The 26492-nt window shown below is 40.2% G+C and overlaps 1 protein-coding gene across 4 annotated transcripts in view; it reads left to right on the forward strand.

Moving 5' to 3' along the window:
- Positions 1-21334, forward strand: part of PTCH1 (patched 1) — a 75739-nt gene extending 54405 nt beyond the window's left edge. For 3 of the 4 annotated variants that reach the window (XM_052777147.1, XM_052777146.1, XM_052777148.1), the window contains exons 16-24: positions 1013-1155; positions 3213-3396; positions 4913-5193; positions 6714-6851; positions 9968-10110; positions 13079-13178; positions 14556-14810; positions 15881-16409; positions 18118-21334. In XM_052777147.1, coding sequence (XP_052633107.1) covers positions 1013-1155; positions 3213-3396; positions 4913-5193; positions 6714-6851; positions 9968-10110; positions 13079-13178; positions 14556-14810; positions 15881-16408 — 1772 coding nt within the window. In that variant the 3' untranslated portion in view covers position 16409; positions 18118-21334. Of the gene's footprint in view, positions 1-1012; positions 1156-3212; positions 3397-4912; positions 5194-6713; positions 6852-9967; positions 10111-12886; positions 12904-13078; positions 13179-14555; positions 14811-15880; positions 16410-18117 lie in introns of those variants that run through there. The other variant, XR_008233508.1, reaches the window with a different exon arrangement.
- The last annotated feature ends 5158 nt before the right edge of the window (positions 21335-26492 follow it).

Genomic DNA, 26492 nt, shown 5'->3' on the forward strand with positions numbered 1-26492 from the left:
GTTGGCTGTGATCTTTACATGTGCTGGCAGCAGATCCCACGACTTGTATTAGCTGCACAAGTTGAACAGATGGAACAAATTGACAAAATCGTGTTCACTCACGCTGTGCTCGAGGAGCAGCTGAGTTGCTGTTTGAAGTTGAAAGTTTGAGTGTGGTTTTTTTTTCCCTTGTAGTGGAATTTCTGGTTATATCGTAGAAGCTATTGCCTCAGTGCTCTGCAGTAGCCCAAAACAGTTAATGAGAGCGGTGTGTGTCCTCCTCTGTGGATCACTGCACACGGCCAGGGTTTTGGTGAGGCAGAGGGGAGGATGGAGGATGTTTCCTTTCTAGGAATGCCTCCTCCGGTTTTCAGTCCACAGTAGGCGGTGAAGTAGGAAGGGCTGAACTCAGCCCTTTTCTGTTCTGGCACCATCCAGGTCAGGACAAGACTTCAGCTTTGTTTTGAGGAGGGTGTGTATGAAAGAGGTGATAAATGGAAATATGCTTATGGAGTTTTGAGTGTGATGATTCTGGAATTGTGGTTCATGAGGAAAACCACTTTTTATTCTAGACAAGCTTAACTCTTCCCCTTATATTTCTCCTAGCAGAGCTCTAAGTTGCTCTCAAAGGCTCTGAGAAGGATGCGGGACCAGAGGCTCCTAATCCCATCAAAGATCTCTTTGCCTTGAGGGGAAGCTGGTTTACAGCAGTGCACATGGCATCTGCAGCTTGCTGGCTCAGGTTTGCTGGTCTCCACCACATGGGAAGACTCTTGAGGCTTCTCCCTTGTACTTTCTTGCTTCCGCTGCCTTTCTTTGGGCAAAATACTGGACATGCAACTGATACTTTTACCTTCCTACATACTGACAGTGAATGAGGAGCCCCAAATTTAGGAGGCAACAGGTGGATAATCTTCTTCCTGATGCAGCTATGAAAAAGGGTCATTATTCTTTCTTCCTACTGAAATTTGTTTCTAAGAGTGATTGCTTATCTGCTTGTTCTGTCTTCCCCTTGCCTCCCTTAACTCTTCAGGACTTCAGGATGCATTTGACAGTGACTGGGAAACTGGGAAGATCACTTACAACAATTACAAAAATGGATCTGATGATGCTGTTTTGGCTTACAAACTCTTGGTACAAACAGGCAACCGAGCAAAGCCCATCGACATCAGCCAGGTACTGTATCAAAGTCCATACTGGTTTATATAGGAATATACAAGTCATTCAGGAGCAGGGGGAGATGCAAAGAGCATGTCGTAGTCTCTTTTTTCATCTTGATGAATTGAATGCCTGAGTTACACCTTACTGCATGGCCTCACTGACTTTGCTGAAGCCACTTGTTAGCTGCAGTGTGGCCTGTGTTGCAAAGTGTTCAAAATCAACACTGGGAATGCCTGCCCTTGATTATTACTGGTTAGCGTGCGTTTGGTGCTACTCCCGTTTCAGACACGCTCAGTTTCCACTGAAACTGCTGTGAAAAATGCTTTGCTGCATCCATAGGTAGGTGGAGTTTGGTCCTATGCCATACAGAGCCAATGTTAGCCTTGTTGCCCTAAGTGGCATTGTTTCTGATTTGAATCAGATTGCCTTATAGGGTTGACCTTTGCTCAGCTTTCTGCTGCGGCTTTGAATCTAGCATCTGCAATTATTTGGTTAGTTCCTATTGATTTATGCAAAACATTTAAAAAAAGACGTTAACGAATGATACTACTAAGGGGGCTGAAATTGTTATGTGCTGTATTGTATTCTTGTACCATCATCATTAAATACAGCTATACTGTTGCAGAACTAAGACTGGCAGTTGTTTGCGCTGCCTAAATATGTCTGAGGTTCTTTTGCAAGGTTATCATAGCATATGACTGCATTTGCTGTAGGTATTGGTAGGTGGAAACACATTAGGTTTGACTCTTTACACTAAAATTAGATTTCAAACCTCTAAGAAGAAATTCTGCAATAACCTAACTTCTCGTCTCCTAGAGTCATCATTGACTCACTGTGCTTTCAGGCAGAAAAATAGTCTTTCTAATGAGCTTCTTGGCAGATCTGCTTATTGTCTTTCTTTTTTTCCTGGCATTAAAGGAGGCAGATTTACGGAGTACATTGTTCAAAGTTACTATGGTGTGTAAAACACACTGCTGTATAGCAACATGCAACATGCTGTCAGGTCTGAATGAAGCTTCAGCTATGAATTAAGCAAAGAAAGGGAGTTGAAGAGAAAACCTTCAGTGAGATTTTGTTTAGCAGAGGGTACCAGGTACGCTGTGGAACAAATGTGATTGGACTGCAGCTGCTGATATAATTTCCTGTGCCTGGGAGGGAGAAAAGTGTGGTGCACCCACAGGGGCTGAGCGCTGTACTGTGCAATTCCAGAGACAGCTTGAAGACATACAGTTGTTGCATATCCTGTGGACTAATTGAATCCAGATCCCTGGAATCCAGCTTTTTTTTTTTTAACTGCTGTCACTGTTGTTTTTCATTTCATTAAAAAGACCTGAAACTGGAGCCGAGCCAGAATTTTAAATAAACAAAACAAAAAACCCCAGTAATACTTTTCACCCACAGAGTCCTCTGTCAGAGCTCTAGCTGTGCAGGATTTGGCTACAGAACCCTAGAAGTGTACCACTGCTGTTTACCCCACAGATGCATTTGCCCACAGTGACCCAAATAACACAGGGCACTCGTCTGCTTTCTTGACGCTGGGCATTTTCTGAATACATAGGTCATAGGAGGCAAGTGTTAGCAAAATTTATACAGATGTTGTTTTATTTTTATAGCTCTCCTCCATTTACTGGGTGGCATTTCCTTCAGTGTTAACAACAGAGGTTAACTGCACACAGACGTGTATAGGGACTCTTGCCAGGTTTTCTTTCCCTGTCTTTAAATATGTTTCTCCAACTTGGTTGTTTTGCACTCTTGGCTGCAGGCTTTCAGAATTTGGATTTAATTGGTTCAGTCTACTCTGGAACCGTCTGCTGATTTAGTGGTTATTGTAAATATTATATGAGTACTAATTTATAAATAACCACTTCTACTGTCACTGTAGTTTTTTAGATTTTTTTTCTTTGTCAAACAATAGTTTACTGATAAGTCATTTCAAGTGAAGATTCATGCCCTTTTGCTTTTCCCTTCCTATACTTGTGTTGCAACTCCAGGCCATTTGTTGAAAGCTTTACGGCAAAAACCCTGAAAGCAAAACTCTTTCTGAAAGGCTTCTAATTTTTTTCATTTTGCAGTTGACCAAACAGCGTCTGGTGGATGCGGATGGAATCATTAACCCAAATGCTTTCTACATCTACCTGACAGCCTGGGTTAGCAATGACCCTGTGGCCTATGCCGCCTCGCAAGCCAACATCCGGCCTCACCGCCCGGAGTGGGTCCACGACAAAGCAGACTATATGCCAGAAACGAGGCTGAGAAGTAAGTGGCATTTCCTCTTCATGTCTTAGAGTTTATGTAAGTGCCCCGGCTCCTTCCTTCAAGAACCAGTAACTTGGTAGTTGGCTGATGCTGCATAGGGCTCAGAAGCGTAAACAGCACAATATATTGTGTCACTCTGCAGTCTTAGGAGGCCCATGCGCCATTGCAAATGTGGCACTGCTGCAGGGTTTTATCATGTTGAAAAATTAGTTTTGTAACAGTTTAAAGCTCTAAGAGCTTAGAGTAAGCATTGCTTTTTAGTGTCACCTGATAGTTCTCTCTGTGAGATCACGTGAAGTTCCTGCCTACTTCATTCTGAAATTTCACCACTGAGATTATATCATGTTTATCCTCAATTCTTAATACCTAAGGGATTTTTATCAAGTTAGCTCATATGCTAAGCTACCAACACTGATACAGTACAACAGCTACTTAGGTAGGGGAGCAGTCCCATTCCGTGCCATTCACTGTTTTCTTGAGCAACAATGCCAGTTTGCATTGCTTTGCTTCAGCTTTCAATTTACTGGGAGGATTACTAGTTGGACACCAGTGGGAAAGGGGAGAGGGCCTATGGGGAGGACTGGTGCACTTGGAAATGTGATTGGGTAACCAGCTAGCCATGCTTCAGCGTATCCGAACCCTAGAGCTTTGTGGCAGTCAGCCAAGTCTTGTCTTAAAGAAAATTTATAGTTGAGATTATAATAGGGCAAATCATGTTTAGCAAGTCAACTGAATGACCCTGCAGGGTCTGGAACACACAATGGCACTAACAAAATGCTTGTTGTGGAAGTTTTTTTTTTTCTTGTCATACAGTAGTCTTAGCATTGCACTCAAAAAGAAGTGTGGAGAGTGTTGGTTTGTCAAATTATTAAAGGATAAAAAGTTATGTATTTCCTCATTAAATCATTACTTTTATATTAGTTTTTTTTCCCAGTCATTTGCATCAATAACAGAACATGGATTTCTGAATCCGACTTTCAAAATATTCAATGGAAATTTTAAAAACCAATCAGCCTGATGGAGCATAATTTCTCTCTAGTTTTGTGTCAGTGAACTTCAATTAATCTCAGGGAAATTACTTTTGATTTCAGAGGAACTGCACTTGGCATAAAAGAAGAGAATTTGGATAAAATGTTTTAAGATGATGTGATCTTCTACTTTATATTGCAGTTAGGGATTTTGGGCCAGGTGTTCAATAAAAACCATGGTGACACTGATGAGGATTAAATACATGTATTCAAATATATCTCTTAAATTATATAGAATTGTTTGGGGACTTGATGTAGACTGTGTTCATCCCATTGCACTGCATGATAAAATATAGTAATCTTCTGTACTGCTTCAGTTTTCAATTTATTGGGGAGTTTTTTAAATGTCACTTCTTCCAAAGAAGTAAAATTTAAATACAGCACCTTTAAGCATTTTGCTGTGGAGATCAAAGGATTTTGTTACTTGTACTCTCTGTGTATCTTCTTCTTTCCAAACACACATTGTAACACTGCTATCCTTTTCCTAGTTCCAGCAGCTGAGCCCATAGAATACGCTCAGTTTCCTTTCTACCTCAACGGATTGCGTGAAACTTCTGACTTTGTGGAGGCTATCGAGAAAGTGAGAGCTATCTGTAGCAACTACACCAGCCTGGGGATCGCCAGCTACCCAAACGGTTACCCATTTCTGTTTTGGGAGCAGTACATTGGGCTTCGTCACTGGCTCCTCTTATCCATTAGCGTGGTTTTGGCTTGCACGTTTCTGGTGTGTGCCCTCTTCCTCCTAAACCCCTGGACGGCTGGGATCATTGTAAGTTTATTATAAGGGTCTTTGTTGAAGTCAAATTCCTTTCAGCATAGCTCTTGCTGTAGTCGGAAGGTTTTGTTTATGTCTGGGCCTCTGGTGGAGTATGTATATTGCATCATTCATTATATATTTATTCAACTTGAGGGGGTAGGGTTCATGCTAAAGGTACAAACCTTAATAACTTTAATCCTTTGGCCACCTTTTTTGCAGCTTTAAAGGTTTCTCAGAAAGGTGCATAAACTTTTGCCCTTGCTCAGATGCATGCTAACATGAGAAATAGAGAGGAAAATTAAGAGCTTATTAAATATTAAAGCTATTTCTAATTATTTATTCCATCTCCCCTTTTATCAGACATAGTTATTTTTCAAGGCAGTTGCTTGTGACTAACTTGCCTGTAAATTTCCCCACTGATTTCTGAATGCAGTCTTTCTGGAAAAAAAATAGTTAGGTTGTACGGTACACACTGTGGAAAGAGTGTAACTGAGCTATTGAAGAGAAAGAGCCATATAAACTGAAAAGAATACTCCACCATACTGTCTGCAAAGCACCATAAGCCTCTCAGTAAACATTCAAGTTAAATTGAATGATGATGTTCCTATGTTTAAATTCCATAAACTATCGTATGGTTTATAAAATGCCAGAACTAGAAAAGCGTAAAACAGTTACTAGTTTTTGTAATGTACATTTATACGACAGGTATGTTAAAAGGTAAATGTTTAGTCTAGAATATTTTTCATAGCACTTAATCAAGCAATTTGTGTTATTACTCTTGATTCATTAGCTTATAAAATAATTTATTGTAGTGCATACTTTTTTCCCTTGGAAAAGGCGTTTATTTTCAGAGTCCACCATTGCTTTTATAAGTATGTCTATCTTTTTTCCCTGCTTGGCTGTAGCAACTTTTAAAGTTGATTCTACAGATTTCCTCCCCTCCCTTTTCCTCATTTTTTTTTACAAGGTAGATGAAAGAAAAATAAAAGCTTTGCCTTAGATTTAACTGTTCGCTTTGTCCGTGTCAATCCCTCCAAGTATCTTAAAAGCTCAGAGCCCCTCTGAAACCTGAGACTCATCAGCTGATTATGGCATTCACTTTCTTGTGGGTTTTAAACCCACTCAAAAGTCATCCTCACTTATTTGCAGTTCTACAAAAAGAATTCCAATACAGGTAGTTGCAAGTTACTTTCTCTGGAAGGATTGTCTGAGAAACAGGTGAAAAAGACAACATGTATGTTTAGGGGGTATCCATGATAAGGAAGCATAAATTGTTTTTCAGATCACTGATAAATTGTAACCAATACAAAACTGATGCTTGGTCTGTTAACTGGTTCTTAGGAGTGTAATTTAAACTGGTTCTTTAGCAAGTCACTGCCGTTGAGCACAATGAAACAAGGAAAAGCAGCTTGTCTTTGGGAATACAGGATGCCTTTGAGGAGTGTGTTTTATAGTCACTATGTTGTTTTGCAATAGCTTTCTCTTCATTTGTCTGGAGAAGAAGTTACTAACAGCTGTTTGAAATCATCTAGGTGGTGGTGCTGGCTCTGATGACTGTGGAGCTGTTTGGCATGATGGGTCTAATCGGAATAAAGCTGAGTGCAGTGCCTGTGGTTATCCTGATCGCTTCTGTTGGCATTGGCGTAGAATTCACTGTTCATGTTGCTTTGGTACGTAAAATCAGGAAGCATTTTCAAAATATTTTAAAATAAAATGGTGGCAATGTTAGGATCAGAAATCCTTACTTAGTCTCCTAAGTCAGTGGCATGATTCTCAGAAGGAAATAGGTCACAGTTTTGTGTGCCATTCAGTTTGTCTTGACAGAGCGGCGTTGATCCTGATGAAGTGCTTCCTAACTATTGAGTCAGTCTCCCAGGAGATAAGAGGGGACACATTAGCCATGATATGTAATTGAGTGATGGAAATACATAGCAAAACAGAGCTCTTAATGCACCTTGCTTCAGTCCAGATTCCCCTGGTCCTTGTTTGCAGCCTCACTGTTTTTGCCTGAGTGCTATGTAGCTATTTGTTCCCTCTTACATGTAGATTCTGTATCTTAGGGAAGAGAAACCTGTAAAGGAGATTTTCAAAATCACATACAGTGTCATTTGGTCTCTCTGGACCACTAAAATTTGAATGTATTTGGATTAATTTTTCACTTGAAAAATCTGCACCTTCTTTTCAGAGCCCACCAGCTATTAATAGTGGGCACAAACATGCAGACTGTAGGAAAACAGTTTTCCGATGTGATGAAGAGAAGCAGAGAGGGGAAAAAAGTACATTTTATAGAAAGATTTTCAACATTTTCAAGGTTAAGTGTCCAAATCCAGAGTGCACCTACTCAGCCAGCTTAGTCAAGGTGATGTGCAAAATTAGTAGAAACGACAGTGCACTTGCAAGGGGGCAGTTTTGGGTGTTCAAGATAAGCAAAACTCATCTTGCATTATTTGGTGACAAAGAATAGAGTAAAGGCCTGTTTTTCTGTGTTCACATTTGACAATGTCAGCGCTGATCTTTGCAACATTTTGCCCACTCAGCATAAGTAGTTTTCCTATAAGGCTATCTAATTGATATTTCAGAATAGTTTAAGAATACATTGTCTTCATGGATTTGAATTTTACTGTATTAAAAAGTAGTAAAGGATGAGTGGTCGATAGAATATAATTTCAGGGAGGACATGCTTGTAGTCTGCTGTAATCTCTAGTATATTAGTATGGTAGCAATCCAAAAAGAAGTGAAGGGAAGGGGCTGGAAAGTGGTGGTGACGTTGGATAGGAATGCAACGGGGCTTTTAGACTCAAAAGGAGGACTGGTAGACTGCTAAGAGGACCTGATGACCATGGAAAAGAAGAGGAGAACTAACACGGATCTTAGCTCACTGGAGATGGCCAAATACTGGGAACATGTTGTAGATGAGGTATAGAGTTGAGGCACATAAAGTGGCCGGATGGAAAGAATAGTTTTAAGAAAAATCGTAGAGGAGGTAGAGCGAGGTTAAAAAGTAGCAGCTGGATCCCTGAAGTGGTGACATGTTTTTTTTCCCCTACTGCTATGGATAGTTAGGCTTTTGGAGGTAAACCTGTTTGCTAGGATTTGGAATAGTTTGGGAAGTGTCAGAAACTAATGATGTACAAGAGGAAGAAAGAAATTACAGTTTCTTAGAATTGAAGATTTAAAACAGGAAAACTGAAATAAAAAAGGACAAAACAGTTGTTTCTAAATGAGAAGAAACTAATCTATTTTACAGGACTTTTTATATATATATATATATATTTTTTTTTTTTTTTTTTAAAGTAAAAGTCACCCGTGGCTGAAGGTAAAATGCCAAGCAAACTCAAAATTGCATTTTTTTTCACATTGATTCTGGAGTCAAAAACTTTCAAACGTAGGCTTTAAATAAAAGAATGCCTAGTAGACCTCAAATGATAGCAGCAGTACTGACCCTCACAGAACTTCCTGCATATAAACAGTCAAACCAGTGTTGCATAAACAAAAAACGCAGTGCTGAACTACTGATACAGAACTTAATTGAACTTGTTTAATAAGAGTGATTCACAATCTACTTCTGGCTCAGTTCTCTGCTATCGCTTGTGAATTGTAACCTCACTTTTTTAATTCTGCAAATAAATTCTGAATCGATAGTAGACTCTTCTATTACGTATCCTTTAATTACACACATATACATATCTTTATATAACTTGTTAATATGTTTGTGGATCAGATCCCATAGCTCCCATTCATGTGAGTCATCTCATTGACAGCTGCCTTTACCCTGAGGGGGATTCTTTATCCCTTTATGCATATGGGAATGTAAAATGTCCTGGATACATTAATTGTCCACAGACCACTTTTAATCCACTACTAAAGATTAATAATACATGGTTTGGCTACCTGCGGAAGTGAGGGTTGGGAATCTCACTCCACATGTACCCATTTTTGGTCTGCTTGTCCCACCAAATAACTTTTTAATGTGTGATTTCACCCCAAATTTGTCAGACAAGTGAAAATAAGCTGCTAGAGAAGAGAGACTTAAATTCCAGGACCAAGAGGAAGATAGCTGCTTGAGCTCATATCTTTATAGGCAGTAGAGAATTTGTGGAAGAGAGAGCTCTTACAGATCACAAGAAAAAGATCAACCAGGTTCTTGTCATCTTAAACCATTAAGTTGTACACAGGGAAGACAAATTCATACGGAACAGCATTTGAGTGTTCTTGATACAGCTTGCTCACTAAGGAGTTGGAGGGAGAAAGACATTTCGCTAGTCATATTGTTGCTCAGGCATTACCATGTTCAGCATTATTCCTAAGGCAATTTTGTGTGTATAAGCCTGCTAGCTTTGAAGTAGTAGAAGTTGCAAAAACATTTATTTTGAATGAAATAGAAGTGTTAAAAAAGTCATGGAAACCGTGGCCCTACAAGAGTGAGAGGAGTAGCCCTGTAATTTTGACACCTGAAGTGCTTTCACATTGAAATGAATTATTTGCAGGTGGAAATAAGCAAAGCTGGAGACAAAAGGCTACTGATGCAAGCAGGCATTGTTTCCAAAATTATTACTATGGCCTGACTCTGTTAATCAGTGGTTACTGTGGTTGTGTGACTTCAGCAGCAGGTATGTGGTATGACTGCAGAATCAGGCCTTCTCTTGAAGGATAGCCAGCTATAGAGATACTTTCATAAACTGTAGTTTGCAGTAATTAACTGGTGAAAAAACGTGCATTCTGTGAGAGAGGCTGTTTGGAAGGTTGTACGCATCTGTCTAATGAAATGGACTTAACTGTGTTACAGGCATTTTTAACTGCCATAGGAGACAGGAACCATAGGGCTGTCCTTGCATTGGAACACATGTTTGCACCAGTGCTGGATGGGGCCGTGTCCACTCTGCTTGGAGTGTTAATGCTCGCAGGATCAGAGTTTGATTTTATTGTCAGGTAAAGCATTTGTGTGTGTGTTGACTTTCTTTTTAAAATAAAAATAAGTATGCTTTTAATTTTTAGTCCCTTCAGTGTATCTGTAATTTTATTACTATGCATGGTGTGTCAAGCATGCTTACGTCATGGTCCTGCTTTCCCTCTGTTTTATTAACTCCTTGTTACATGCTAGACGTGGTAGTGTTTTCATTGCTGGTATTAAAATCTGTTCCAGGAAAATCTGACACCCAGCATGAAAGAACACAGAAATGGCCCTCTTTACCAAAGTTTGCTAATTCGGGGTTTGAGTCTGTTCAAAGCATCTAGTATTGTCCAGTATTAGCTGGGTTTGACCTTTAACCTTTAGATCCTTCAGACTTCTTGTATGCACAACAAATTGCGTGCAGAGGATATGTGAACCTACAAACATGCTGCGACTGTGCTGCAAGTGACTCTCTCTGGGCCTTCTCCTTCTATCGTTATGTGAGGTTTACAACAATGTATAACAGGGAGAGGAAAAAAAAGCCCTGTTTGGGAGCTGGGGAACCATAAGTATGAGCACAGAACTTCATATTAAAATTTTGTAAAGCAAACCCTGAAGGCCCTTCTGTTTAGAGCTACAGGCAGACTGTTTCTTGTGAATTTAATTAAGAATGTGAGTTCATCAAGTATGAGAGGAAAGCAAGTTTTTCGTTGAGGGGAATTTGAGAAGTGCAATGAAACAGATCCTATTCTATTCCAAACAACCTGTGGAACTTTGCAAAATGGCTAATCTTAGAAGTAACACAGGTTCTTTGTGGCAAATTACAGCATGAAAAAAAAGAAATAATCTAAGCCCTAAGATGGAACTGAGGTAGAACTGGGCCAAATAAAAATGCCCTGAAAGATGACTTAACTACTGAGGTAGACATAAGCTGGATAGATGACTAGACTTAGCTGACATCCATTTAATAACAAGAACAACAGAATGTCAGAGGCAGGAACTGAGAGAATGGCTGCTAAATCTCATCAAGATTTTTTGTTTATGTATGTAAGAGATTTGAAGAAAGCAGGCAGTTTGCAGTCAGACCTCATGAAACCTACATGAGGATTATTACTATACAGATATTGCATGTCTTGAAATAGAATTTGTAATTTTTCCCCCAGTCAGTATTTTTTACTTTATTTTATTGATATCGAAGAAATAAGGTAGAATTATTCTTTTAGGACTTGATCTTATAAGGGTTGGAATACTTTGACATAGGCATTACTTATAGATTTAACCTAAATTTACAGGGATACATTTGGTGTGCTACTTTCTTACTTAACAGACAAGATTTTGGCAAGCTTATTTTTGTGTCATAGCAAATGGAAGATTGTAGCAGCCCTTCACACCAAATTTGGATCGGATGTTCTCTCAGTTTATAAAGTGAGCCTTTCAACTTTTCAACTTGGGTTATTTTACTTTTTTTGGCCATCGGTTTCTCATTTTCTAGCACAATCTGACTTCAGTTTGCCTTGTTTAAAAAATAAAATAAAATAAACTATGGGAGCCTGAGCATTGTTATAGTGGGCGAAGAAGGTCCCAAACTTCCGGAAAGCGATAGATTAGTCCAACAATGTGGAAGATTAAGTAAATTAACAGACATTGTATACACCAAGTGGTCAGAGCTATAATCCTCCTGTTTATCCTAGCATTAGATGGATGAGATGCAAATGTTTTTAATGCCTGTTGTTGATCTCTGTTCCAGTATAAAGTTCTGGTGGTTTATGTTAGTAGAGTAGATTGGCTTGCTGATTTTTGCTAATGCAGATCAGAAATTCCCAAATGTTTACAATAGCAGGATATTTGTAGTTTTACAGGAGTCTGATATATTTGATCAGATATGGAAACAGGGAGGCAGTAAAGTTTGTTGCCAGCTAGACAATGTAATCAGCAAACCCATTAGTAGCAAACTTGCCCTTCGTTCTTCTCCTTTGCCTTCTCCTCTAGGAATTTACCAAGACTGAGTCCTTGAAATCATTAGTTACAACGCAGCCTTAAGTTTAGTCTGAGCCCCAGCTGTGCCGAATACCAACTAGCAAGGCTTTCCTTTCACTGACAGGTTTACCTTGGTATTCATGAAGGATCCCAGACCTTAGCCCTCAGTGGTGGGAAAGGACAACCACTTGTGCACTTTCCTCTTCTTCCATAGTATTTCAGCCTTTATGTTTGAATTGGCTGACGCAAAACAAGAGTATTCAGAGATGCTAAATTGTTCAACAAAAGATTAGCCTGCAATGCAGCTCTGCCATTGTGGAGTGTTCTTACTCAGTACAATGCTGAAGCTTACTATAGAATGGGCAGCATTTTCTTTGCAGAAAACGAGTTCCTGTGTTGTAAAAAGGTTGCAATTTGAGCTATTTGGTAAAACTGGAACTCAGAATTCTAGACGGAAAGTTGTGATTAATGAACAGCAAGGGAAACCCTTACCTGATACACTGGAGATTTAATTAGAGATTCTGCTGTAAAATGCAGAAGCATTTCACAGTGGATTAGCTGCTGGGAGAAGAGGGCTTCTTTTCCTTCTAGGCTAAATTGTTTAAATTCTACACCCTTCACTTCATTTGTTTGCTTCTGCTGGGTTTTCACTAATGGGGGCCCCTTTTCATTGTATTTGTGCTTTCAATCCATTCAGCTATTCACTGCACATTCCATATTTTTGTGTTTGTGTAACACATTCATAAATAACATTACATGCTTCCAGATTCTGGGAAATTAACAAATGTAATTTTTTTCTTTCCTTTATCAACTAACACTTTGGGTTGTGGAATATAGCTTCTCTAATTCAAAAGGTAAAAAACCCTAGATCTATATATGGAAAGTGATATAATTATTTAGTACAATGTTAGTAATATTTAATTTAGTATATGTATTATTTTTAACATTTGTAGGAGCAATTTGTAATCCCTTATTTCTCACAATATTTGTGGCTATTCTCTCCCCCTAACCCCTTAAACCCTACTTCAGGTATTTCTTCGCTGTTTTGGCAATCTTAACCATTCTGGGAGTTCTCAATGGATTGGTGCTGCTTCCTGTTCTTCTTTCATTCTTTGGACCATACCCTGAGGTCAGTAAAATTAATAGTGAACAGAAGAAATAGTACTGTATCTGCATGCCTGGCCTGCCAGATCACACCCCTTTTTTTAGAAACTCTTTATTTTTTAAATTCTCTCACATTTTTTTAGTTTTTAAGTTTCTTGCTGTACGTTTTTTTTTTAACTTTATTAAAAGTACTGTTTGTTATTTAGTTAGTTATCTACTTATATTTTTTAAGAGTTTTTTTAGTATAGTTTTAGGGGCTGCAATCAGCAAGCTTGATACAAGTGTAGGATTATTTATGCTTTTAAAAGCATAGTGTGATATGCAGACTAGTTTGTAAATGAAGGATTTTCCCCAATATTTTGCAGAAGACAGTCCGTTTTGTACACCCACCTTCTTCTTTCCTACCTCACTGCCTGTTCCTTTACGCAAAATATTTAACTGAGCAGACCACCAGGAAGGCCTGTGTGAACCAATATGTACCAGTGGTGGTCCACAGACCACACCTTGATAACCATGACTGGTCTGCCAGAAGGTCCCCCCTGTCCAGTCGCCCCTCCCTGCAGTATGCTCTTGGCTCAAGCAACATTTTTAGTGGGTGGAAGGCTTCACTTAGATGTTGATGACTTTACAGTATAAAACCCAAGTCCAGCAAAAAAGGATTCAGAGATGCCCAATTTATATTTGGCTGTTGATTATTCATTACCTACTCTATAGTTAACAGTTATTGCATTACATAGGGCTATCTTTGTCACCTATTAGTAGAATCAGTGTGCTATGCTTCACATGTCTATATATATATGTGTGTGTATGTGTATAAGAATAAAACACAGGATATGTAAACAGTACTATTAATATTTCAGAAGTATTTTTTTAATATTAGTAAAATAGTTTTGACAACAGCATGTAATCTCTTCTGTTCCTAACAGTATACATGACCTGTCCCTTACTCAAGCAATATATATGTTCGTATGTTACTACCACATATGTTGCTATTATGTCTGTGTCTATCTCTCTTTGCAAATAGACACTGAACCATACTACACATACACATTTGAGGTGATTTTATGAAATCACTGTTAATGTGTGCTGAAGAGGGAGGTAAGTCCATGTATTATTTTTATAAGTGCAAGTGCATGCACGCACACACATACATGCACTTCCTGAGACAATGATACCCAGCAGAATCTGTGTAATCCTGTTTACATACATATCCACATATGGAGATCATATCTCTTTTTCTTTCATTAATTTTTTCAGTTCAGTATAAGTGTTCATCAGAAAACTGGTGTTAAGGTTCTCATGGCATGGGAGGGTGTATTTGGCAGAAGAACATTTGCATCAAGCATTAATGATTAAAAGTGTAATGCTAACTGAATGTTACTGAATGCATTGTCATTATCAGGTTTCTCCAGCCAATGGACGAAACAGATTGCCCACACCATCTCCTGAGCCGCCCCCCAGCATCGTGAGGTTTGCACTGCCACCCGGGCACACAAATAATGGGTCAGATTCCTCTGATTCAGAGTACAGCTCTCAAACCACAGTGTCCGGCATCAGTGAAGAGCTTCATCAGTATGAGGCCACCCAAGGCCCTGGGGCACCAGTCCATCAAGTAATAGTGGAAGCCACTGAGAATCCTGTCTTTGCAAGATCCACTGTAGGTAGCTCCCATATTGACTGGCAGGAGGGCAAAAGAGCGTTTGGGGTATTTTTATTTAAATCTATTTATTTTTGTGGAAAGTTCTTTCATATTTCTGGCTGATCGTGCTTTGTGACTTTATGCCAAAACTTGGAAGTATGGAGTGAAAGCTTTCCTTGTCCTCTCCTTTAGAATCAAGTTGGGGGTAAAATGTTGATACTAAAACAGAGGTCTTTGACATGTGTAATTGCTGTTACATCATATTGGCACCAGCCACAAGAGAGAGCTCTCAGTCTGTTTGTTTTCAGAGAGAGAAAGGGGAGAGATTAAAAGATCCAGACCTCTTCCACACAGCTCCTTGTGGATCACCATCTCATATACCTCTCTCTGACAGCACATTTTGGGGAGAAAGATTGATAGAGCCAGAAGAAAACAGTTTCAGAGTTGTACCAAATCTTGGGCCCATTGCATCTTGCTACTGGGCTGGCATAACTGCAATTTCAAAGGAAAGTGAAAAAGCTCTGTCTCCTACCCCTGCTGATGCTGCATGCTGAGCTGCAATGTGGATCTGGTTTTGTTCAGCAGAGGCCTAGAAATAGGTACAAGCACAGCCACATTTGAAGTTGGTCACGGTTTATTGACTGATGTGGCCGCTGCACTTCACGCTTTTTACGGAAATCAGAAAACAGATTCCTACAGCCTATACAAACTACCCTGCTAGCATCCTGTGTATGTACCCTGCATGGAATAGAGCCTTTTCCAAATGCCTGCAATTCTGCTTGTTGAGCAAGTTAAGATCAAGTGCTTGTCACTCATCCCTTTGAAAAGATGGAACAGTATGTAGGAAGCTTACAGTAATGTTTTCAGCTGTCATCCTGTGTTTTTCTGAAGGTGTGCTTTCCAGGTTTTAATAATTTCAGACAAAAACTGTCTGGAAGAATCAAAAATTATCAGACTCCAGAGCATTACCTTTGTAGAGTTAAAGCCAGCACAGCATTATTATAATTGTTCTCAGCATAAAATACAAGCGAGCGTAGTATTCGTTTGCCGCGGTCTGTCAGAGGCATACCCATGCATCTCTCTTTCAGGTGGTTCAGCCAGAGACAAGGCACCACTCGAGTCGCAGATTACAGTCGAATCCAGAGTCCAGCACGCAGCAGGCGTGGCGTCAGGGTAGACAGCCCCAACGGGAAGCGAGGGAAGGGCTGCGACCACCTCCTTACCGCCCTCGCAGGGACGCTTTTGAAATTTCTACTGAAGGGCATTCAGGACCTAGCAATAGGGATCGCTTGGGCCACAGGGCTCGTTCTCATAACTTGAGAAGCCCAGCGTTCGGCACCGTGGGCGCCGCAGGACCAGCGTACTGCCAGCCCATCACTACTGTGACTGCCTCGGCTTCAGTGACTGTCGCTGTCCACCCCACGGTGCACAGCCACAGCTCTCGGGGAGGGAGCTTTCCGTCCTATGAGGGGTGCCATGAAGCTGACCATGGGCCATTTGAGGACCCTCATGTGCCTTTTAATGTGCGGTGTGAAAGAAGAGATTCTAAAGTAGAAGTTGTAGAACTGCAAGATGTTGAATGTGAGGAAAGGATACCTGGCAACAGCTCACAGTAAGGTAAGTCCGTCTCCTGTAGCTGCAAGCTTTGCCTGTGTCAGGCCGTGGTGTGGTCGAAAGAAAGGGGAAAGATAAAATTTCTCTGAGGTACTGTTCCTTCAAGTAGGTTTACTTACTAGTCCCTGATAATCTTAAATCTGCTGACCGTGAATACAGTACATTTTGCGCTAGAAATCAGGTTGGATAAGGCAGTACTTTCCGACACTGAGAAGCTGCAGTGGGTTCACACATGAATTGCTTCCAAGAGCCTTGCAAAGTGAGTTAAGTACATCATACAATCCCAGCTTACCAGATGAGGAGAATGCAGCAGAGAGGTTGTGTGATGTCTTCAAAGCTGCGTGACTGCATTTACTGTTGATAGGTCCTGTATTCTGATCCCTGAATCGGGTGCGTTCTAAAACATCATACAGAATTACATTGCCTAAGAGAGTGTAGAATAGCCAGCTACTTTAGGAGTTGTCCTCTCTTGAATAAAACCCCGTGAAGGAATTTGAAGTCCATAGTGAGGACTGAATCCTTCTGGAAGAAGGGCCGATTGAGAGGTGGGAAGGCCCCACCATGCCTAGTGCACTGCTGCATGGCGGGGTGTCCCCTGCGCTTTGGGGGGCATTCAGAGACCCAGCCAGCAAACTCACACCTCCAAGGAGGAGTCCTTGGGCCAGTCTCTCCCTTTCCAGGGGCAGCTGCAGTGGCTATGGAAGATTGGCGTAGGGTAGAGCCAACCTAGCAGGGCATTTAATGTGTTCCTGTGAAACAATAGATACACCCAAGAACTCGTGAACCTTGATACCTAAATCATTGTCTGTCTTTGGGCTGGCAAGAGAATGTTACAGGAAACAGTGGTGTTTAGAACAGGCGGGATATTTTAGCAGATGTTTGGGGAAGATAAAGCTGTTGATTCTCTTGAGAATTTTCCATTAATTGTATAGGGAATACTTTGAAGGGGAGAAACCAATTAAGTTTTTACCCTGAAAGCTTTCTGGGGCTTGTGCCTGAAAAACCATTTCTCACTGTTTTAGCTCTGTTCTTGTCTTTTGGGGGAAAGAGGAAGTGTTAAAATAGTTATTTAGCCATGTATCCCTGTTTTCTCTCTTTGCTTTTCAGAGCTTTTCAGTGACAGTCACTAGTTTGACCAGAGCAAGCCATTTTATTTTGGTGCAGAACTATTTTACACATACGCATATGCACGTGCGCACACACACGTGGAGAGTTTTGATGGAAATTTTTTGATGACTCGTAATAAAATCGCCTTCTCATTCATAAAACGTCTCCAAACATCTCAAAGTGCAAATAGGCGTGAATGCCTTTAGCCTCGCAGTCTAGAAATACAGCAAGCAATAGTATCCTCAGAATAAGGAAATAGTTGGGCGCTCAGCTTTTTCAAGCTGAACTGCATGGTAACATGATTCTTAACTGTGCGCAATATTTGAATTACTGTATTTCTCCTTGAAGTGTTCATTGGTTTTGACTGAATTTGTTGCAGGTATGTAAAGCTGGGAACTCAGAAATTAAAGCATCTGCATTTTTTTAATTGGCATCAGTATATCTTTACCTGGAAATTCATGACTGAGATGAAAGCAGAGCCCACATTTCCTGACTGCTACCTGTAACCACAAAAATCATGAAATGAGTTTTGGATTAGCATGATTTGTTTGTTTTTCTTGAACTTTAATGAATGTTTGTTTCTCTTCTCTCTTTATTTGTAAAGGGTAATAACTGAAGCAAAGAAGAGGCCAAAGATGGAAAACTGTATTTCCAGAACTGCTTGAAGAAAAGAACTGCTTGAAGTTGTAGAAAAGGACATGCTGCATCAGGACAACAGTTCACTGTTACTGTAACCTATTGTATTATTTTGTTAAATATTTCTTTAAGTATTTAAAAGATGTACACATATGTAATATACAAAAGAACAATGTAAAGTAGTATAATCTGGAGTCATTTGCCGCTGGGCAATAGAATGGGGACAATATTGTGTGCGCTTTGTACTTTCTGTACATTGATCTCTGTGCCACAACTAAGCTTAATCTAGTTCTAAATTTCAGCATAAGTTGCTGCTGCTTAAATATGTATAATTTACTTGTATAATTCTATGCAAATATTGCTTATGTAATAGGATTTTTTTTAAAAGGTACATGTCTGTTTAAAATATTTTAAATTTGCGTATCACAACCCTGTGGTAGTATGAAATGTTACTGTTAACTTTCAAACACGCTATGCGTGATAAGTTTTAAAATAAGCAGATATGAAGAAAAGCAAGTTAATCTGGGAGGCTTAAATAGATTTAGCTATGTGCAGGTTTTGTTTTGCTGTGTGTATCCATGCGTGCATCTGGACGTGTGCATGCTTTTGTGTGTATGTTCCTGGTGTACTGTAGTTTCTCTTTTACTGTAAGGTAACACTTAGTGGGCTTATAAACCCACTGATGCTGATGTGAGTCTGGCTTTCCCTGTTAGTAGGCACTAGTGAAAAATGTGTTGGTGTTTACCAACATACACCATAGACTGCCATCATCAAAGGCCCAACTGAAATAGAAGAGAAGACAGGGAGTTGAGGTTCGGGGTTGTGGTTAGTTTCCCACACTCTTAATGACTTGGTTCACATGACTTTGGTCAAGTCACTTAACTGCCCCATGCCTCAGTTTCTCATTCTGTAAAATGGGTATAATTACACTTACCTACCTCCCAGGAATGTTGTGAGGCTTAATTCCTGTTCGTGTAGTGCTTTGATTTTTTTTTTTTTTTTTTTTGCAAAAGGTGCCAGGTAAGTGCAAACACTATAACCATTGTTTTTTCACTTCCAAAGGTGCTGGATATTGAGAGGTGCTGGTGGTTATAGAGATTCAATGAGTATATGCCTTATTTTGATATTGATACTGTTAACTATGAGTGGCATTAGAAGATGGATAATTGAGTTTTTTGACGGTGAGCCACAGCTCAGCTGTGTCCTTACAGCATTGAAAGCAATATCTTGGTCACCTTATTTTCATGGCAGGAAGGAAGTTAATAGTAACTGATAAAAATCAAATGGAAGGATAAAAAAAAAAAATCTATTTTCACTTTTTAAATATAAATGGCTTTCTGATGGGTCCAGGACTGTAATGACACGTAAAGCCTGGGGTGTTCTTTCCTCTATTGTTTGTGTTTTCCCATGCTGCATTGGCACTTTTAATTAAAACAGCTAAACTGGGATCTCTTTGCGAAACTAATTTAGCTTTTTGTATTACTATTTTTAAACTAAAGGGGGATTGCTGCAGGTGAAGGGTCTGAAAAAACACTACAGTCTGTGTTCCAGTTGGAAATAAACCCTAAGAATGGAGAACCTAAATTTAAAATAATAGAACAAAAGTTTTCATTATCTCTGTCTTCCTCTTTCTTCATCCAAGCTGTTTTTTAGAGCAGGTAGATGTTCAGGTGTGTATTCAGAGCCAAACACACACAACCAGTGTTCAGTTTCTAAACACAGCAGTGGTGGGGCTTTTCTTTTAAGTACGATGCCTGAACAGCAGTGGCCAATTCTTTGATGGGAAAGTGGTTTTCTCCAGTGGCTTCAGGGAGTCTATCTTTGCCCACAGACCTTGCCAGCATAACTAATGGGGATAATTAGAATGCACAAATTTCCATGCCTTTTTTGCTCACTTGAAAACACTTTGATATGAGGCACTTGTTTACAGATTTCCAATGTGAACGCTCAAAGAGCAGGTGGCGAGAGCCTGGTGTCATTCCCATGATACATAAGCTACTGTTTCAATGCACACTAAGGGTTAATGTTGCAACTGCCTACTGGTCCAGTTCACTGTCTAACATGAAAACTCTTAATGACAAAAAGACGAGGGGCCCCAATTTAGCATTAGCCACATAGCGACCTCAGATCATACAAACTCTGCAACAAAACTGTATGATACTAATTGGAAGCTGCCTTCAACCGCCAAGCGTGTGCGCTCCCGTGTCAGAGGTCGGCAGGGCTCCCACTGACACCGACACCACCGCCACGGGCTGCCTCGCTCCCTCCTCTTCCTCGGGAGGGAAGGGGGCCAGGGCGAGCCGCCGTGTCTCCCACCTGCCCCTGCCCGAGTCCTCCTGCGTGCCTGTGTGTGGGTGAGCTGCCTGCTGCTTCGTGCACAATGTAGACTTTCTTCTCTGATAGTCACATTGGCAAGGGGAGAACTCAGTGGCTGGCAACATTTACTTTGTTTTGGTTTTGTTTTTTAACTTTTTTAATCATGGGTGATATTTATATTTTTGTATCATAAGAATGTTTTCTTACAGTATTTGTCATGCCAGTTTATAACAAACAAGATGCAGGGATTTTATTTCTATTGGAAACACTATTACAGCTATGTTTTTACTGTTTAATGGATTTTTATTTGTATAGAGTGCTTACTAATGTTAAATAGGAAAGAGTATATAACATTTACATTAAGGACTCGTCATAGCTTTTAGCATAAGGAGTTAAAAGGAAAAAAAATACTCAAACTGGGTCTCATTGCCTGCCTGTTTCGGTAGGAGTGAGTTTGTGTCATTTCAGTTACAAAGATAAAATTATGCCATATAATTTATTTATATGAAAATTTATTTTTGTAGTGTACATAGTAGCCATCAAGTCTTTTGACAGAAGTATATTTTTAAAGAGTTTATATGTAATGATGATACCATAATGTTTTGGAACACTGCTGAGATACAATTACGGTGCACACTTTTCCTTGTAAACCCCCTGGCAGAAAAGAAAGTGTTTAACAGTGTTAAGAGAGAAAGAGAGTGTGAATATTCATATGATTCTGAACTGTGTTTTAGTTGCCATTTGTGATCTAGTGTGGTTCTCATTTTAAACTTTGAATGGAAATTGTACAAACTCTCCAAATATTAATGTTTAAACACTGATAGAAATTCTAACATGAATAAAAAATATCATAACTTATTGATTATGGATTTGGTTGTTTATAGAATGCTTCTTTATGTACTACTGGTCAGCTGTGCAGGTGCAACCATGCAGTCATTCTGATTTGGAGCACGAATTGGGGTGTTTCAGTATTTGGGATGTTTGGGAGATTCAGATTTGCCCATTTTGGAGCAGGAGCCAATTCTAAAATCCTGTCTAAATTGTAACACGCTGGTCCTTGTCTGTTGGTTCCATTACCCTGGTTTCATCTCAGGGGATAGGTTTAGGCCTGGATTATACCCTTCGTTCTCACCCTGAACAAAGCATTTTGTGTAGAGTTTGAACGCTTGGGTAAAGCAGTTTATGTACAGGTTATTTCCGCTTAGAAGCGGGAGGAAATTCTTTATCTTTTTCCATCTCTGTGGCTGCTCCCTAAATTGGATTAGAGAAATAGTCGATTTTTTTCCCACTTTGTGGAACAAAAAACAAATAAACATGGAGTTCTGAAAACTACAGCGCTCCATAAGAGGGGAGACTCTTGACAAAATGCCTTCCAGGAAGTGTGCTAGCAACTGCAAGCCAGGGTGCAGGTCCCCATGCCCTGTGCAAGCGCTGCTAGGGAAGGAGAGGCTACTGCAGGCAGCAGGGTGAAGGTTGCAAGCAGCAACATCTGTCTGAAGTCACTTGTGTCATAAACCTCGGTGTGGTTTGTCCTGTGCAAACATAGTCTGATGAGCATCCACCGAAGTGCCACAGAGCCAGCAATCTTTTACTTTATCCTAGAAACCTTCGGTGATTTTTTCACGAGTCTTCTAAATTTCTCGTAAACAGAAAAGCCCAAACATGTCTTGAGATAATTTATAATTCAGCCTCTACTTTTCACAGTCTGAGGAAATACAAATACAGCTTATTATTTTATGTTTTCTGTAAGTTTAACCAGAAAAGAGGAAAATACAGCTAAAGGACTTGAACTGCAAAACTCCTGCACATGTTTTTTTGCTACTCAAAGTACTGTCCTTCAGATCCTCAGGACCAGCCAGACTGAGTCAGGTTGCAGACTGGGCCTTAGTGGGTTACAGCCTGTGAGAAGAGTGGCCACTAAAGTCTTGCATTAGCTCAACTCACTGACTTTGCCTTTTGTGTCCCAGGGAGCAGTTCCATTCACAGGACTGGAAACCATATGAATAAATCAATACATTCTGCTAGTCAGAACACAGGATTTTTCTTTAAAAATTCCATTTTGCATAATGATAGCTATTTACCTTACATTACTTGTTATGTTTAGATTTCTTATAAATGGCTCTTCTTGCTGTCAGTCCTATTAACCCCAGGTAAGACCTTAATCAGATTTTTGTCAGAGATTGGCCATATTTATTCAGGCCTTAAGTAAACATGTGGCCAAATTTTTGTTGGCATAACGCATATATTTAACAGCTTCAGGAATGCTGCATGCTGCTAAACTGCAGCAGCACTGATGTATGAACAGGTGTTTCATTTTTGTTAACTTTCACTCCCAATGAGCATCTGAGACACCGACTGTTTATATCTGAAAACCACCATTGCCAAACTGTAATTACTTTTAATGGCTGCTGCAAGTAATGAGAACAATTACTACTTCCCTACTCCCTTCAATCATTCTTGTCCTTTTTGTTGCAGACATGCTGAACCTTACTGCTAGAACAGGATGCATGCCAGGAAACTGCACTACCCAGCCTGAGTTGCTTAAAAAAAAATACATGCCCAGTTTAACTCTACATGGTTAATTGCAGCTAATTAAACACAAAAATGAAGCAGTACTACTGCTTTGACAAATTTTAACATCTATCCTGACATATTTGGTACTGCAGAAACCATTCTGCCTCTGTGGATGCTACATAAGCAAAGGAAATCTCTACCTTAGATTTTTGCTTGTCTGCAGCAGCATCCAGGCCGCTTACGACCCTACAACAGCTTTTCTTAGGAATAATTCCACCCTCATTTTAACAGCTGTGACCGCATGTGTCACTAGTGTTTCTGCTGCCACAGCAGCTGTACCTGCTTGCCACTGATGTAGGGTAGGGCTGCAATGGAGACAATTGTATCTCGCTTGGGTTAGCGAACATGCTGTAACTCAACTTGCCCTAAGAAGAACCCAACACAGGGCAGCATGCATTTTAATTTGTTTTGCTAAGCAGCGCATCCTGCCAGGCTCTCTTCCATGCTTAACTCAAGCTGCCAGTTAGGAGTTGCTGGATCTTTGAGTCAGCAAATTTGAATTAGGACCTCACGTTCACATGGTGGAGATACGCTTTCGCACAACGGAGCACAAAACCCCGTGGCTTTTCTGTCTGGTCTTTCCACCCCTTGAGTTCAAACCTTTGCAGTGGGGCTGACTTTGCAGGTCCCCAGCTGCCTACAGACACCACAGCCTTGTGCAACCTGCTGGGGAGTGAGGCTGTAAGCCAGGGCAGCTGGGAAGGGGGAGGGTTGGAAGCTAGAGGTTGGAAACTGCTTCCCAAGCAAGGCAGGGCTTTGCCTAGGTTGAAGAGGAAGGGTTGGGAAGCAGTGGCCACGCTTCATTCACGGATGAGTGAATTAGGTGGGTTTCTCCATCTGGTGAGGGGGAAAGACCACTGAAGTGTTTGAAAAGTGATTTATGGCAGAAGTGAGAGACCCCAGGTGCTCTGGAAGAGAGACAGCTCCACCATCTGATTTAGGAGACCCAAAAAGGTATTGCAAATGTATTTCAAAGCATACATAAGACTGATTTTTCTGTTCCAAGTTGTGTTCAGTTTAGCAGCCCTGGATTTTTTGTTCTGAGGTTTACATTGGGGAACAGATTTGTAGGGGGGAATGTCTGGGTAGTCTTTTGAAAGAGAGGAGAAGGGAAAGGAATTAAACAAGAATTATTTGGTAAGTAGAAAGGAGTCGAAGGAAGAGTATTATTATTATGATGCTTCTTTTTTTCCAGCTTTTGTTACTTTGACAAAGGGAAATCTTTCCTCTTTCTCTCCCTCGTGACAGATGTTGTGTCTTGCCCAGAAGACAAGAGGTTGCATCTCTGTGGTCTGCCAGATCTTGGCAGGGCTTTTAAGTGGGGAGCTTCCTTTAGGAGAGCCTGTCATCACGGAGTGCTGCTCCTGCACTAAGGTAGCTTTATTGAAAGTATATGTGACACCAACCATGGGTGACGAATGACCTTTGAGATGGCTAGATTTAAACTAATAATCTTGAGGTTAAAATGCCAATTTACCCTTTCCTAGTTACCAAACATATAGCCCATCTGTAATCACAGTTTACCTCTCTGAGCAAAACGCGTTACTTCTTCTCATTAAACAAGGGACCAGATATTTTATTAGTTGTTAAGACTAGTAAAGGTAAAAGATTTAAGTACCTTATTTCAGCAGAATAACTAGGGTAAATAGGAAACTCACAACTTCCACCCCAAATAACTAGCATTTGCTGTAAGAGAATTCAAACCCTCTTTCACTTTATTCCTTCCCTATTATGCAATCATTTTAAGTAGGCTATTTATTTTAACTTAAGAGCATTTACTTTGGTAGCCAATATAATATGCTTCTGTACCATTTTGCAACATTTTAGAAGACTAACAGGTTCAACTTTAAATGGTTGTGAAGACTAAAGGAGGGTGTTATTGTACAGCATCACACACCTTAGTGTAGCACTTACAAAAATTGTCAGATGACATCTAAAAGACAACTAAAACTTTTCATTTTGGAGTCAGTAGTATAGAACTTTCTACCTGGCAAAAGGGCAGAGGGAGCCTCTTTTTGTTCACTTTTAGCTTCCCAAAATTTGCAAAAATTGTCAATGAAGTTCTTGTGAAACTAAATGAATAGAACAAAAGTATCCAAGACATGAGCTCTGTGAATGCCATGCATTTATAGTTTGCGTTCAGTCTGGCCCATATTGAGTCAAGACAGGAAACAGAACTATAAATTGAGTTATTTTTAGACCCTAAAAAGATCTGTGTATGAATATAACTAATTATTAAGCATATAACTGGTGAAAATACTAACCAATATGTAAGCTGTGGTGTCCAACTCCTCTGTTTAAGTTACTTAACATTGCTCCGTTTAGTTAATTTAACTTTTCATTTTGCATCTCTATGCTTTTGTCAGGCATTTCAGCATAATTTTGAGGAAAAGTGTAAGTATGGGGGCAAAAAGTGCTTTTAAGCACATTGTCTGTGAAAGTTTCATCTCATTCATAATAGGTTTCCCAATTAGTTAGATAGTACATGGATTTAAACCAATTTCAATGGATGTTCTCTAATGCAATAGACTAATGCTCCAAAGTAACTGTTACAGTCCATTGAATCAGTAGCCCATGAACTAATGAGGATTTACACATTAGTTGGTTATGGTTCCTTAGGAACCCCACAGTTTAAGAAGGATGTTAATGTCCTTGAATGCATCCAGAGGAGAGGAACAAAGCCAGTGAAGGGGCTGGAAGGCATGTTCTGTGAGGAGCGGCTGAGGACTCTGGGTTTGTCTAATTTGGAGACAAGGCAGCTGAGGGGCGACCTCATTGCTCTCTGCAGCTTCCTGAGGAGGGGAAGTCGAGAGGGAGCTGCTGATGCCTTCTCCCTGGGATCCAGCGACAGCATGCATGGGAATGGCTCACAGCTGCACCAGGGTAGGTTTAGACTGGACATTAGGAAACATTTCTTTACCGAGAGTGTGGTCAAGCACTGGAACAGGCTTCCTAGAGGGGTGGTCGATGCCCCATGCCTGTCAGTGCCTTAAAAAGAGGCATTTGGACAGTGCCCTTAATACCAGGCTTTAACTTTTCATCAGCTCTGAAGTGGTCAGGCAGTTGGACTAGATGATGGTTGTATGTCCCTTCCAAACAAAAATATTCTCGTCTAGTCTAATCTAGCCTAGTCTATTAAGAACATTTAAACATTTTGTTATTGAGATAAGCATACATGGAGCATAGAAATTCCTGCCAAATCTGATGGGAATAAGCCATGAGTCAGCAAGGGTGTTTAAGAGCCGTAAGCAAATATTGCTTTTAAGTTGTCTTCGGTGGGATTACTCATAGGTAAATCTGCATTTTTATTAACCTTTGCATGGTTTGGTCTGTACAGTATACAGTGAAAAGTGTGGTCCTGGTTATGCTATTCAAACCCTTCTTTTAATACGCAATATGCAACTTGGGCACAGCGAATCATCCCTGTGGAGGAGTGCCTCTGCTGTCATTGAC

The sequence above is a fragment of the Harpia harpyja genome, chromosome Z, assembly GCF_026419915.1.
Source record: "Harpia harpyja isolate bHarHar1 chromosome Z, bHarHar1 primary haplotype, whole genome shotgun sequence".
In the NCBI taxonomy this organism is placed as follows: domain Eukaryota; kingdom Metazoa; phylum Chordata; class Aves; order Accipitriformes; family Accipitridae; genus Harpia; species Harpia harpyja.